Source organism: Macrotis lagotis, chromosome 1 (genome assembly GCF_037893015.1).
Source record: "Macrotis lagotis isolate mMagLag1 chromosome 1, bilby.v1.9.chrom.fasta, whole genome shotgun sequence".
Classification (NCBI taxonomy): Eukaryota; Metazoa; Chordata; class Mammalia; order Peramelemorphia; family Peramelidae; genus Macrotis; species Macrotis lagotis.
The window spans coordinates 331,039,825-331,055,290 of NC_133658.1; the positions used below are offsets into that span (position 1 = coordinate 331,039,825).

Genomic DNA, 15,466 nt, shown 5'->3' on the forward strand with positions numbered 1-15,466 from the left:
TAAAATGAGCTAAAGAAGGAAATGACAAATCATTCTAATATCTGCATAGTGTTAACACAATAGTGTTAACAGTCAGACATGAATAACAACTGAAATGAAGCCTGTGTTATATATGAGGAAACTGAGGCTCAGGTAAATTAAATGATTAGCCCGAAGTCATGGATCATCAGATTTTGAGCTAGAAGGAACCTAGAGATCACCATATTCAATTCCTTTATTTTTCTGATGAGGCCTACAAAGGATAAAAGCCCTGACCACTGTGGTAGCAGAGGCAGAAGTGGAACCCAGAACCTTCTTACCTCCAATCTAGTGTCTAGGGATCAGAAGGAGCAGTCAGACCCTAAAGTCTAGGCTACAGACTCCCAAGCCCATTGTTCTTTACACTACCCCATAATCTTTCCCGGATCCTATAAGTGCTTCTGCATCCTATCTGTTTAGAAGACCTGTGGATATAATACCAACATGGTTCAACAAAGCCCTTAGAATGGCAATCAGGGAAAAGGATTTGATTAAGGGTGAGAGGTGTGTATGTGTGAGGAGGAAATTTCCCCATTTCCAAAAGCATTATGGAAGAACTCCCCATATTCATTCAGCACAGCACTAAGCCCTTTTCATTCACCTGCCTCTGGGCGACTCAGAACCCTCAGTTTCCACAGCATTCTAATTACAGGGCCAAAACCAAGGTTGTCCTGGTTCTTAACCCTGGTGATGTTAGAGAAGTCACTAATTGAAGGGGACTTTAGAGAGTCCAAGAAAGGAGGTTCACAAAGCACCTAAGACACCCAGATGGGATGGGAATCCATGACCTTTGACTCCATTCTGAGGGCTCCAGTTACCAAATCCTGTTGCTTCAACAGGAATGTAACTACAGTAATTGTTATAAGTCATCAAGGAAAAAGAAAAAGCAAAGATGGATGGGTTCAACCCTAGGAGAGGACATTCCTGAGACATTCTGTTTCCTGGGTTATCCAATTGTGTTGTACCCACTCCCACTTTCCAGTACCCACTCCCCTGCCCCAGTATGGCAAGGTCACCATACACCAAACCCCTAAGCTCTGCAGGGCTAGCTCCCAGTCATGGAAATGCCAGGGACTAGTCTCAGGTTACCTTTTCAGCTTGGCTGAGTTCCTCCTTACTCCTTAGCTTATCCCTGTGTTTGGGGTCTGGGTCAAAGCTCTCATCTTCTAAAAACTGCATGTTCATATTCAATAGCCAAGCGGCTGTGCGGTCCAGTGCATTGGGGTTCACAGGTGAAGGGGCCTACAATGAGACATATAGCCAGAACCAGAGAAATAAATGGCAAGAATGGAGGGGCATGGGACCTGAAGGGGGGGATGAGAAGGACTAGAGTTAAGGCTAGGGGATAGGAGGGGGGACTGTGGTAGAAAAGAAAAGGATTGAGAAAGACATTGAGGAAGAAAGGGGGGGAACACAATGAAAAAGGAAGAGAGTAGGGCTCAGGGACTGGTGAGAGAGCTCAAGAGTGAGAGAGAGATAATATGAGGGGAAGAAGAGGAGGAGGAGGAAGAAGAAAAGAAAGAAGATATAGTAGAAGAGGCAGAGGGGGAGGAGGAAGAGAGAAGGAGGGCTAAGACAAAAAGAGGATGTGAGAGAGGGACAAAGAGAAGAACAGGGGCCACGGAAAGAAAAGCCAAGAATTTCTGAAATAGAAAGAGGTAGAAAGAGAAAGAGGGAAAAGGACTCAGACACACAAAGGCAAAGAGAAGAGAGAAGGACTGAGATTGAAGCACAGGAGAATTAAAAATCAGGAAGAGAGAAATACACATAAAGAGAAAGGTGAGAAAGATAGGAACGCAGGGATTAACAGAAAAAGAGGAAGAGACAAAGAAAAGAAATGAGGGAAAAAAAGGAAGTAACAAGAAGTGGAAGGAAGAAGAAAAATTGAGTGTTTTCTTCTGACAAAATTTAAACATTTGAATGCTTCATCTTTCCAGAGTGGAAGATGTTGCTGCTGTGGCCAGCTACCCCCCACCCCCCACAATCCCATTGGGAAAATGGTCCCTAGTGCTAAGAATCTGTACTCAACATTCCCTGTTTTCCTTCCCCATACTGTGATTGGAAGTTCCAGCAAACCTGGGGTGAAGTGTGATGCCAGCTGGCACCAATAGGATTGGCATATGCACAAGGGTCTAACCACTGAGCAGCCAGCCTAGAGAACTATGCCTAAGACAAAGTAGAAGGGTGCCTGACCTCCAAGTGGGGAAATGTAAGCTCATCACAAGGTCTCTATCCTGCAACCCCCCACCCGAGGTTGACATTTTCCACTGACTTCTGGGGGACCCGTCATACTCTTGATGGAGGTGTTGAAACCCCAAGGATCAAGAGGTGGTTACTGAATGGGGACAAGGAAATTTCTTAAGTTGAAAGTTTTCCCCTGAGTTGGAATGTCTACAGTAACAAGTCAAGGATGTCCTGATGCTCACTGACCATCTCAACATTCTCCAAGGAGCCCACTCCCTGCTGGTGACATGAGGTCTGACTGGGCACTAGTTGGAGCATGGGATGATAGTTCTGGGGATGGAAATTCAAGACAGACTTGAGAATGTAGAAGTGAAATGATGGGAAGGGATAAAAGCAGAATAACCATTCTTCCTGTTCCAAGGGAAAGGGAGAAGAGGGGGAACTGTGTTTTTAAACCCAGTTCCAGAACCCCCAGGACCCTTCCAGGAAGTATCACAATGGAGGTCCCTTTCTGGACTTGTTCTCAGGAATTAAATTGGGAAGCTTTTGAGTCACTAAGGTGTCCTGGTTCCTTGAGCCAGGCTGGCTCCCAGGTCCTACAAGGACTGACCTGTTTGTGTATGGTACGCTGCTTCATCTCGGGGCTGTCCCCCTTGGAGGATGACGACTGCTGCCGGAGCCGGGCTCCGCTGCCCGGCCAGTCAGGGGAGGAGGACATCATGCTCCCGCTTGATGGCCGGGGGTACTGCATGGTGTTCAGGAGGGAGGGCGGTGTCCGGCCCCGAGTAACAGGGGGTGGAGGAGGAGGTGGGGGTTGGTCTATCCGCCGCTGGGGGCCTGCACTGTTCTGCCGTGGCACAGCAGACTGTCCACCCTTTTCTGTCAGTGACATCTGCCGCCTTGCCAGCTCCCCAGGGCGTCGAGTCAAGTCCTCAGTGGCAGCCGCGGCAGCGGCACTCCCAAAGCCACCCCCACTATGTTTGCTGGCCGCCAGCTCTTCACTGTTGCTGTGAGAGCTCAGTGAGCTGTGGCACTCAGAGCCTGAGTCCCCTAAGCCCCGGGGAGAGAGGGGCAAACCAGCAGCCATCTGATATACAGGGTTCTGGAAAGAAAGTGGTGCCAGCAGCTGGGGCCGGCCCGGGGCACCCTCAGAGTTGGGCGTAGTGGCAGTCTGCCCTGCCCGCCGCACCGTGGCCATGCCTGCCAGGTTGTTCTGGGTTGTCCGGGCTGTCCACACACCCTGTAGCTGCCCTGTGGATGATTGGCTGTCATTGAGAGGGTCTGAGGCCCCTGGGGTGCTGGTGCCCCCATCCAACATCCGACTGTCCTGCAGGTCCACCATGGAGAGGCTTTTGCTGCCATTGGACATCTGGACATCGGGCTCATTGGCCTCCGAGTAGCTCGAGCTCCGGGCAGGGGAGGGTTGGACCCCAGAGGACCTTGTGACAAAAAACAAGTCCTTGTTTTCAGGGGTTGGAGATGGTAACCGTGTGAAATCTATCAGACTGCAGGGAAGAAAAGCACACACAGGGGAAGGGAGAGGGAGGGAAGGAGAAGAAGAAGAACCATAAATGCTATGCAAAAGCGCAAAATAAACAGAATAAATCAATCCAGGGGAAGAACAAGCAGGAAGATTATTGTTGGGGAAGAGCAAAATAGCCAGGGAGGCATGGGCAGAGGTTTGGGGAGGACGTGGGGGAGGTCTGTGGGGCTGACGGTGGGGGAGGCAGAAAGGAGGGAGGAAGCCATGGCACTTAGCTGGGAGGGAGCCTACATGTCATCTAGTCCAACCTCCTTTTATCAAATATGGGTCAGATGAGGAAACTGAGACCTAGGAAGGTCAGAATCTCTTATTATCAGACTCCAAATCAAGAGTTGTCTCCTGCATCAGACCATTCCTCTGTTCATGTAGACTTGGGTGTCCTCCTTTGTCATTCTTTATTAAAATGTTAAGTAAAGTATAGAGTGTAGATCAGACTCAACTCCCTCCTGAAGAGGGAAAGGAGAAACAACAGGATGAATCCCACCAGAAGTGGGCAGAGGGAAACAGCTGTCCTAAGGGACAAACCTCTCCCATCTTTTTCTCCAGGAGCCAGGGAGAGAGTATGGTATCAGTTGCTTCCAGGAACAGCTGATACAGAGACCAGGGAATCCTTGGGACCATGAATTTCAGAGAGGGGAGAAAAGAGGAAGGGGAGAGAATGTGTGCTAAGCAAGGAAGAAAAAAGTATGGGAATGATTCTGTGGATTCTGTGCAGAGCCAACTATAGAGACAGGCACCTACTTACTCCTATGTCTCAGCCCAAATGGCCTCAAAACCCATTGTTAGAGATTAATTGCTTTGGGCTAACACTTTCCTGCCTGACAATTCTCTTGTAAAATAAAAATGCCTCCGGGAGAGGGTAGCAGGTTGAGGAGTTTATCAGTGACTAACACACATTAGGACATTATTAGTAATTAACACCTCTGTGCAAATGAGCTGGTCAGAGCAATCCCAAGGGCACAGCACTGAGGCAGGGAGAGATCTGAGGGCTAATTATAAAGTGGAGCAATACCCTAGGAAAACAAACTTTAGGGGAGTAGCAGGGGTGCCACTGAATGGGGATGAAGAGGGTATCCTTAATAATATGTGTGAGAGACAGAAAGAGAGAGAGACACACACACACACAGGTGGTTGGGGGGGAAGGAGAGAGAGAGAGAGAGAGAGAGAGAGAGAGAGAGAAGGGGAGTGTGTTTGTGTGTGTGTGTGTGTGTGTGTAAATGAAACTGTATATGAGAAACATAACACACATATAGGAGAGAGAGAGAAAGAGAAAGAAAGTGAAAGAGAGAAAGAAAGAGACAGACACAGGAGGAAGAGGAGAGTGAGAGAGAGAAAAGGAGTATCTTTATAGGGTAAACACACCAGTCATAGATGTGGGGCTCTCTGAAATGACTTTATCAAAATCTTTTCTAGAGTTATACAAAATACTGGGCCCCAGTCTCAGGTGAGCAAAAAGGAAAGAAAAGTTGGTGACTGCAGTAGAGACACACAACAGGGGCTGAAATGTATTATTTAATTAGTCAACAAGCATTTATGAAGTTCCTAGTATGCACCAGGTAAACTGCTCCCTAAAATCACAGGGAGTTGGGGAACAGAAAAAAAAATAACAAAGCTTTAAGGGACCTTAGAGATATTTTAGTTCAACACCTTCATTTTGCAGATGAAGAAACTCAGGCTCAAAAGTGATATGAACCAAATTAGACTAATATAAAATTCAGACCCAGATCATTCGACTCCAGATTTGGTGCTCTTTAGTGGAAGATCCCACTCTGGGTTGAAGGTTGGATCTGGTCTACCTCCCTCCCCTCTTCTCAGCCCCAGTTTTGCCACCCAACTTACATGCCAAGGCTCTTACCCAGAGAGATCATTCTCAATCACCATCTTCTGGAGCCCTGCAGAGATGCTGCCCCCTGTACTTGGGGTAGAGGCCGCATGCTCAGCTGAGATTGACAATTGCATGCTGGCTGGATTGTTCAGGGCTGTGTTGACATCCCTCAAGATCCGAGGCAGAGGCCCGAGCTTGGTGACCGTACTCTGCAGAGAGACGGTGAGACGTAGATATTACCTGCTGGGGAATGGACACAAAGAAGAGAGGGGCTCCCTGGGTCTTATCTGGTGGCCTTCCCCTTTTTCCTCTCACTGTAGTGGACTTCAAGGATCTTCTCTTTTCTGATTTAACATGCTATGTAGAAAATCCACCTCTAAAATTCTATGATCTAAAGTCTCTTTTGCTTCTAATATTCTGCATTCTCTAACATTAAAGGCTATTTTTTATCTTTTCCTTCCTCCTCCTCCTCCTCCTCCTCTTCCTCCTCCTCCTCCTTCTCCTCCTCCTCCTCCCACTTCCCATTCAGCCCTGTGGTACCTGCTCGAACTGAGAAATGACCTCCCAGAGCAGGGAATGCAAAGTGGAGAGTTCCCGGCCTAAGTCGATATAGCCCTCGAAGCCAGCTGTGTTTGAGATGGTCTCTGGGTTAGAGATCTCCAACAGGAAGCGCTGCATGTTTGTCCACTCGTGTTCCAGAAACTGATTCATGAAGGACATGTATTCCTCCTTGCTGCCAAACCTGGCAAAACGGGGGTAGCATGAGCCCCTTGGGGGAGTCAAGGTGGGTGGAGCCACACACCAAGAACCCGTCCCTCACCCTGCCCTCTTACTATGCTGAAGACTGCAAGGGAAGGAAAGGGACCAAAGGTGAACCCTATTTATTGCAAGACACATTTTTTTCAAATTAGAAGTTTGTCCATAAAGCCAATGATGTAATGAGAAAGGTACTGAACTTGGAATCAACAGATTTGGGTTTGAGTCTTCATTTGGACCTTCATTAGCCCTGTGGCCATGAGCAGGCCAAGTCAGGGTACCTTTCTTTATCCTCTACTGCCCCTTGCGTCAAACAAAGATAATAATATTGGTCCAAACTTTACAGGGATGTACACCCTTATAGAATCCTGTTTCCTGATAACTTATTGTCCTCTCTTCTGAACCATCTAGCTGCAGAGGGAGAGGCTATTTCAGGTGATTCATTTGGAAGGCTCTATGAGGAAGAAGCTTGTCACCAAGCTGCAGGGTGATGAAGTTTTTGGCTGCAGTAACTCTTTAAAAAAAACAGAGCCATCTGCTATGCTACAGAGGGGCTTTAAGTTGAGTCGGTAGAGGGAGTATTCAAATCAACAAAATCAAAGAAACTTGCGGTATTATGTTACTATATTATGGTGCTTGAACCTCAACACCCCCTTCTTTTTCTTTCTCCTTCTGGAGGAATCCCATTTGGTAAGAACAGAAGGTGCTTTATAGGGACCTCAAGCAATGACTGTCTTTTTTTTTTTGGAGGAAGAGGGAAGAGAGAAGGGAAAAAGAATTTATTAAATTCCCTACTATGTCACAGACATTTTTATAAATATTATCTCAGTGTTCCTCACAACAACCTTGAGGTATAATTACTATTGTTATCCTAATTTTACATTTGAAGAAAATGAGGCATATTTGCTCTGGGTCCCCTAACTAGTATAGGAGATCATATTTGAATGCAGGCCCTCTTCACAGCAAGCCCAGGGGTCCATCCAGGACATTATCTGTGACCAAGTCAAATCAACTCACAATTGCTTATGTGCAAAGGCCTTGTTATCTGTCCCTAGTTGGTCTCCTCCTGCTCCCTAAACATGAGTCCAAGTTATCATTCCTTGCAACTGGTTAGTGTGGACCCCAGACTCACCAAAAGACCAGATAGATTCAAGCAAATATAATCAGGAAAATAAAACTGAGAAGTGGTTTGATATTATCTGTATCTTGGGACCAGTCAGTGTTAGAAAGCGGGGTGGAGGGGGGACAAACACTAGATTTAGGGTCAGGAGACTTTGATTTGAATTCCTGATGTCATTTATTATCAATCTGAGCCTGGACAGTTATTTTCCCTCTCTATGATGAGAGAGTTGGAATAGATAATGTCTAACTCAGTTCTGAATTTTATGACCTTTGAGTATCGATGGTTTGGACCTATCTATAATACTGTTCCTTTTTAATACTGTTGCTAATTAAATATTTGACTTATGAGTGAATGAGGGAAATGTATTCAGTTAGTACTTGCATGAATGACCTCTTAAGCAGGTCCCAAAGGAACAAATCCATTCTTCCCTTCTCCCCCACCAAGGTGAACCCTAATATTATGCTGGCAGAAATCACCCTAAATCCTGTGGAAGTATCTCATGGTTCAGAGCCTTGCTTTACTTTAGCCTGAGCCCCTCATTCCTCCTGATGACCTCATGGGGCAATTTAGCCAGCACACACCAAAGGGGTGAGCCAGATAACTCCTGGGGGACTGGCTATGGCAGTCTAGGAGGGGCAGGAATGCAATGAAGCTTGGCTCCAAAGACTCTTGAGGCTATACTTCCTTCCATTGTCGCTTTAGGAAACTTTGGAAACCAGGCTGAGTCTGAGAGCTATGAATCAGAAGACTGTGCCTGGTCTGAAAGGGGCAATCCTTTCAATGACTGATGCTTTTCCATTATTTTCTCATTGGAGTGTTATGAGAACAATGCCTAATAGGATAATTGCTTCAGGACTTCTCCAAATAGGATGCTGCTCTCCCTTCTTACAGAGGGTCTCTCACCACCCCAGGCCTGCACTTCTTAAATTGATAATGTCCATGGCCAATGCTGCAGAGTCTAGAACACATATTTTAGGGTAGACAGAAAAGAAATGGAAAGCACTGAATTTGAAGTCAAAAGAAATAGGGATCTCTTGTGAGTATTGCCACATAAGAGTTTGTATAAGTTACTTCCTCCTCACTATACCTCTATTTCCTTCTCAATAAAATTATAATTTCTGTCATGTCTACCTCATAGATGACATGAAAGATAAAGAATTTCATAAAAGTGGAAGCTATGATTGCTAATTAGCTTGCTGTACCCAAGATAAAAACCTAAGCTCATTCCTATCTCAGTTCAGTACAACCTAGTTTGAGGTAGTCTCTCCACAGACAGGGCTTATCTCCTACAGGTCATAGCACCTGCTGCTAACTGCCAATAATGGGATTTATAATCATTAAGAGTAAAATTTCAGGGTACAATGGAGAAAGCACCAGTCCTGGAGTCAGGAGGACAAATTCAAATCTGGTCTCTGACACAATACTAGGTGTGTGACCCTAGACAAGTCACAACTCTGATTGTCCCCTTCCCATCACTCCCCCACCCCACCCCCATCCAGCCACAAATGTAGTAAGAGCTCCTATTTCCAAAGTCTAAATTTGCAAGGCGCTTAATTCCCAACAAGGATGTGCAGAGTCCTGAGCAGGTGTCTTTAAAGAAAATGATCCCTCTCAGATTCATCTTTTAGAGAAGAAACTGAAACTCAGAAGGAGTTTGCAAGGTTATAGAGTTTATAAATGGCTGAATAAGGACACAAAAACCACGACAAGGTAGTGAGGAAATCACTGTGTAACTACAGAAAATTGAGTGGTTATTGATTGCTAAGAGATTTAGTCTTATTTTCTCCTCTGAAAAATGAAGGTATAATGTTTGCACTCTTGACCTACCAGGGGTAAAGAAAGTAAAAGAGAGAAGAGGATGTGATGGGATGGGAGAGTACAAGACAATTATAGAAGCATACAAGATAGGAATTGGACCTGTGATTCCATTGGTTAGAGGAATTCCTAGATGAGAAAACTCCCTCAAATTCACCTGCATATTCTTTCTTTTTCTTTTCTTTACTTTTTTTTTTTAAGGTTTTTGCAAGGCAAGTGGGGTTAAGTGGCTTGCCCAATACCACACAGCTAGGTAATTATTCAGTGTCTGAGGCCAGATTTGAACTCAAGCCCCACAGCTGCATATTCTTACCTAAGCGGTCTGACCCTGGGCAAGTCAGCCTCTGTCTGTCTCAGTTTCCAATCATATGACTATAATAATAGCAAATACTTAGGTGGTGCTCCTTCCCTTTTTCTCTTCTTTCCTTCCTCCCTCCCTCCCCCATGTCAGTCTTAAGAAGTTGACTTGCCCAGGGACATACCACATATATGAGCGCGTGCGTGTGCACACACACACACACACACACACACACACACACACACGTGTTTATCTGTTACTGTGGCAGATTCTACTTACTTGGCAAAATTGGCCAGGTTCTGAGTGACCTTGGCGATAAGGGTCAGTGTTCGAGCTGTTCGGTCATCCGGATACTCCTGGAGCAGGCTGAAGAGGGAAGGGGACATGATGGCAGGGCAGAGGAACCGCAGGAAGAGGGAAGCACTGATGAGGCGCTCACTGATGTCTGGCCGGCCCCGGTTACTACATTCCTGCCTCCAGGAGGCAAAGACTTCCTTCAGTTCCCGTGGGAAGACACTGTGGAGAAGGGGGGTTGGTCCAGAGGATTACCTTGGGCTGAAGTAAAGAGGTGGCATCAAGCCACAGTCTTCCTGTCAGGGGAAGGAGTCCTCAACATGAACTTAAGAGATCTGGGTTCTAGCAGCACCCCTAACTAGCTGGGTGATCTTGGGAAAGTCCTTTCTAAATCTCATCTCCATCATCTGCAGAGTGGGAGTAATACTTTCCTGCTGTCAAGAGCTACAGAAACATGAGCTGTATTCCCATCTCACCTCTTAGGCCTTCTTCCTATCCAAATGGTGTCTGGGTCTGGCAAACAGCAAGGAAAACCCAAACAAAGCCTTCTGGTCTCTTGGATACTGCTTCACTTTGTCAAAACAAATACTCATCCCTGAAACAGTCCGTCACGGAATCATCAGGCCACATGACACCGGCCCCGTTCCCAGAGAACAACCTCTGCTCTCCAAAGAACTCCAAGCTTAGCCATGAGACTTGCCAACTAGAAGAGAAGCCTGGTTTGGGACAAGAGGGATCTAGGGGAGGAGGAAAAGAGGAACAGGCTGGAGGGGTAGAGTCCAGCAAAGTCTAACCAGGAGTCAAATCTGAGCTCTGCTACATCCTCTGTAGGACATTGGGCAAATCATGTGGCTTTCCTTTCTGCATCTCAATTTCCATTTTTGGAAAGTGAAGAGATTGAATTAGATAATCCCTAAATTAACTTCCATTTCTCTCTTTACTCTAAGGTAAACTTCACATCTTACCATTCTTAGTCCTAAGGTCCCTCACAGTTTGAACACCGTGTTCTAAGATTGCTTCTAGTTTCAAAATTCTGCGTTTTAATGGCTCTTCTAACTCAACCTTCAGTGATCTATATGCTGACATTGTGAATGCTAAAGTCTTTCTAGCTCTGATGTACTATGTTTTCTGTTCTCTTCTTTTATATGCTAAAGCCCCTTCCAGCTTTAAGGTTCTAGGTTGGGGTCAGATTGTAGAGGGCATCAAATGTTAAATGAAGGAGTTTGAACTTATGAGGTGGCCAGTGGGGAAGCAATGAAAGTTTACTTACTGGCCCACACCCTCAGAATATTAATTTTACCGGTCCCTCATCCTCACAAAGATATAGGCTGCCCATTCAGACTCAGGAGTTGCCACCACACACAGAACTCCTTGGCCCTTTTCCTTCCAGTAGGGCTAGTCTGGCTTTTGTGCAACCCCATTCCACTGCCTCAGAGCCCCCTCCTAGGGCTTGCATGGATCTCAACAGGAAACCTGTCAGAACAAATCTGGGTTTATCAGCAGGGAGAAGCTCTCCTTCCCATAAGGTCCTGGGAAACATCACTCTCCTCTGGGTTTTGAAGACAGGAGGCAGTAATTGTTTTAACAAATCCCAGCCCTGCTTTGTGTAGGGCCCGAGCCTATCATTCATCACACAACTTTCTTCTGGGAACCAACGGCAGTTTGCTAAAATTCTGCTTACATGGAAACTTTCCAGATGTCCAAATCATGCCCTAATTATAACAATTTTTGGTTATTGTACAGCTTTCCCGCACACTTGCTCTCCCTCCCATAGCCCCAACCAGCCTTGCAGACTCCACTGTTCTATAAAAAGCCTGGACTGATCTTTACCTTATCTTGTCTGTTCCACCAATCCCAGGCTTCCACCTGCTGCCTCCCACTAATTACTCCCCAGGAAAGGTGAGTGAGGAGGTGGTGGTGATGCTAGAAGAAAACACTGCCTGCCTACCTACAAACTCTCTCCTCCTCCAACCAAGAGGCTAAATTCAAGGCTTTGGCCTCCAAGAAGAGTTTGTTTGGCTTCCTTATGGAGGGTCCATAAATAAGCTGGACACTAACCTTGCCTTCAAAGAGCTTCCACAAGGGATATTATTGTAAAGGAGCAAGAGCCCCTGGAGTTCAAGCCCAGATCCATTTTAGAAGCTGAATGGGAGTCAAACTGGCTTCTTGGGACCTCAAGGCAAAGGAAGGGGTTGGACTAGGTGATCTTGCACATCCCTACTAGCTGTGACACCCTAGAGCTGGGGGACCCCAACCTGGGATAAATCTTCTGTGGGTGGATAGGAGAGGGGGAGTAGGGATGACAAGAAGCTTGTCAAAGAGGTATATTAGTTGAAACCAATTTCTTTATTTCATTTCTTATGAGAATAAGTGTGCTGAACTCTAACATGCATTTCCTTTCATCTTGAAAAGTCTCTTTTATTTAAGTATATGGGAATGGTAAACTCTAAAAAGAATTCCCTTTCATACTGAATTAGGGAATATGGGAAGGTTTACAGAAAGTCAAGGGATATAGGCATCAAAAAAGTTGTAAATCTCTTATCTTCAATCTCTTTGAGTCCCTTTGAGCTCTAAAATGACATAATTTAAAGTAGCAGCTAAAATAGCAACTGTAATCCCAGCTATAGGGAAGGCTGAGGATAGAGGAACTCTTGTGTTTGGAATTCTGAGCTACAAGGGCTCAAGCTGAGAGTATTGATACCATATTAATGGTGAACCCACCCACCCCTTAGGAGCAGAGAACCATTAGGCTACCTGAGAAAGTTGAACCCACCCAAATCAGAAGTAGAGCAGATCAAAACTCCCACATCAAGCAATAGTGGCATCAGATCCACAGATAAGGTAAGGTAAGGAAAACTGTCTTAAACAAATAAATAAGTCTAGTAGTGGGAGAAGACATGATGTAGCTAGTAGATGCAGCAGTGATAATAGCTAATATTTAGTAACTGCTCTCTATTACAAAGTGCTTTAAAGCTTCTTATAACATTTCCCTCTCATGACTGATAATTCTATAAGGTATCTAGCATGATAATGACCTACAAATTGGAGGGGGCTGGGTCCAGAGCAAATAATTCGGCATACTTTTCAATGCTATATAATTGGGCATGAGGATGTAGGAGTGAATGAGGAGTTGCTCTTTCCAACCCCACCCTGGAAGCTCTCTCTTCCTGCCTCCCCAGGTGAACTATGCTGCAGATCCAAGGAAGTCAAGGGGCAGAAAGTGGGGATGTGGGGCAGTAGTATTGAGAGGGGATAATTGTAGGCATGGAGCAGCACATGGTGGGGGGAGAGGTACAGCAATAGATAGCAGGGGCTCTAAGGACAGCAGATGGAGGGAAGCACTGGGAGCACTGACCAGTAGGAGTTGATGATTTTGCAGAATGCCAGCTCACAACACATCTTCAGGTTACTCTGATGCTCAGGGAGGTCTGAGGATGAACACTTGCTGGGGTCCACCTCACAGTTCTCATCCGACTCATACAAAGCTTTGATAAACTCACCTGCCAAGACAAACCCCCAGCATGGGTAGATGGTATGAGGTTCCCTGGATATATTATTAAATCTGAGTTGTGATGAAGGGAAAAGGGTCTTCCCCCTTGGAATAGGAGCAACCAGAGAGTGAGGCTCTGTCCCTCTTCAACCAGGGGCTTCTTCAGGGTATGAGCCATGATTCATCCTCCCCCATGGATGATCCCTAAGCCTCCTCCCACATCCCTGACTCCATGCCCAATGACACCAACCTAAGGCATCCTGCAGGTACTTCTGGCCCACCAGCTTAAGATATTCCTCAATGGCCTTGGTGGCTAAAGTGTTTTCTCGGAAGATGAGGTGCTCATTCTCCCCACAGCGGTCCACCTCGGACATCATCAGATCTGTGAGAAAGTCCTGCAGAGAGGAATGAATTGAGGTTCTTTGGAGGGGTCAATCCTTATCCTGGGGGGAAGTAGACAAGACTTTTCCAGTCTGACAATGGGGCTCCTCTTCTTACCCCAACACAGCAGGTTTCCACTGGGAATCAAGATCCCTATTAGGGTTATAGGTAGGGTTCAAGTCTCTAACAATGTAGTACAGTGAGAGGTATGGGATCCAGAAGCCTGGATGTAACTCTATTGAAACAATTAGCTGAGTTGCCATGGATTTGTCAATTAACTTCTTTGGGCGGGGGTCAGCTAATGCAAAATGAAGACAAAAATATCTGCTCTACCTACCTCAGGGCAAGTGCTTCATCAATCTTAAAAGAAATGCAATTATGAGTTACTCTGTGTCAACACTACTTAAAAATCTGATAAGAGATAGGGGACCTAACTTCAGGCCTCTGACCACCCCATTTTTGCCCAGCTTCCTAGGATTTGGCCCCTCTTGACTTTGAGTGATATAATGTTCAATGAGAGGAAAAGATTTGGAACCAAGTCAGATCCCCTCAGGTTCTCCAGTTCTCCCCATTCTCTCCCCCTCACTAGCATGTTCCTGTTCTGGTTTGAAAAAGATTGTATGATTTAGAATTGGTAGGAATTTTAGAGATTAATGAGTCCAACCTCTTTTTTACAGATCCAGAAACTGAGACTCATAGAGGCAAAGTAACATGCTCAAGGTCACATTGTCAATAAATAGCATTTTTATGTTGTTGAACCTGGGTCCTCTGATAGCAAATCTTTTCTCCCCAAAAGTTCCTTGCAGGGACCTGAACTGAACCATTCAATCTTTGTTATGCACATGCTCAAGTTCACTCAGCTTTGATCTAACTGATATGTGTATAGCAAACAGGTTTAAACAACAAGCAGTTAAGTCTGTTGGTCCCCCTAAGAAACAGAACCATTTGATAGAATTCTAGTCATGCTCTGGCCAGGTGTTCCTTTTCTACCATCACCTCTGACAGGTGCATTATAAGTTAATAAGTCTGATTTCTGAGAATTTTAGGGACTGATGTCCCCTTTGACCCCAATGCCTGCTGAAGTCTCAGAGGTGCCTCTAAGAACTTGGGTTTTGTTGAGGAGAGGTGGCAGTTAAAATTGTTGTGTGGCCTCTCCCTGCTTTTCCGGTTTTTATCCAGCCAAACTCAGCTATAGGGCAATGGTCTTTCTGCTCTCTTCTAGCCAAGATTGTTCCAAGGGGGTGGCTTCAAAGGGTGGAGATTTGGAAGAGGCTGGGGAAGTAAAAGGGAGAATGTATGGAGCAGATATGAAGGAAGACTCAAGGGAACCATGATAGCTTTCTATCCAACACTAAGTATAGTAGCTGGCACATAGTAGACACTTAAATGTTTGTTGATTGATAATAAATATTTGAAGGGCTGTCATATAGAAAAAGAACTATACTTCTTTTGATTATCCCAAGAGGACAGAACTATATCAATAGTTTCAGTGGTAATAATAGCTGGTATTTAGCTTTATTGAGTAAATAAGAAGTCATAGGGAAGGAAATTCTGTCTCTCATTTTAAGGAAAAATTTAATCAGCACTATAATGAAAGTTTGCCTGGGTAAATAATGACCTTTTCAACAATGGCAGTGTTCAAAGGGTCATCTGTTGTAGATGCTGGAAAAGGGAGTTCTTTCAAAAGGAAGTTTTCTAACTCTGTTCAAATATTTTTAAGATTCAGAGAATTTGGAGAT

At 45.3% G+C, this 15,466-nt stretch overlaps 1 protein-coding gene across 16 annotated transcripts in view; it reads right to left on the bottom strand.

The window, feature by feature from the left end:
• DAB2IP (DAB2 interacting protein) overlaps positions 1–15,466 on the bottom strand; it is a 325,075-nt gene that overhangs the window by 13,224 nt on the left and 296,385 nt on the right. For 15 of the 16 annotated variants that reach the window (XR_012473657.1, XM_074211661.1, XM_074211663.1 and 12 more), the window contains 7 exons: positions 13,597–13,741; positions 13,212–13,356; positions 9,842–10,078; positions 6,111–6,312; positions 5,601–5,779; positions 2,813–3,707; positions 1,108–1,260 (listed from right to left, as the gene is read on the bottom strand). Coding sequence is in view for 15 of the 16 variants with exons in the window: in XM_074211661.1 (XP_074067762.1) it covers positions 1,108–1,260; positions 2,813–3,707; positions 5,601–5,779; positions 6,111–6,312; positions 9,842–10,078; positions 13,212–13,356; positions 13,597–13,741 (1,956 nt within the window). In the remaining variant the exon portion in view is untranslated. The remainder of the gene's footprint in view (positions 1–1,107; positions 1,261–2,812; positions 3,708–5,600; positions 5,780–6,110; positions 6,313–9,841; positions 10,079–13,211; positions 13,357–13,596; positions 13,742–15,466) is intronic. The other variant, XM_074211658.1, reaches the window with a different exon arrangement.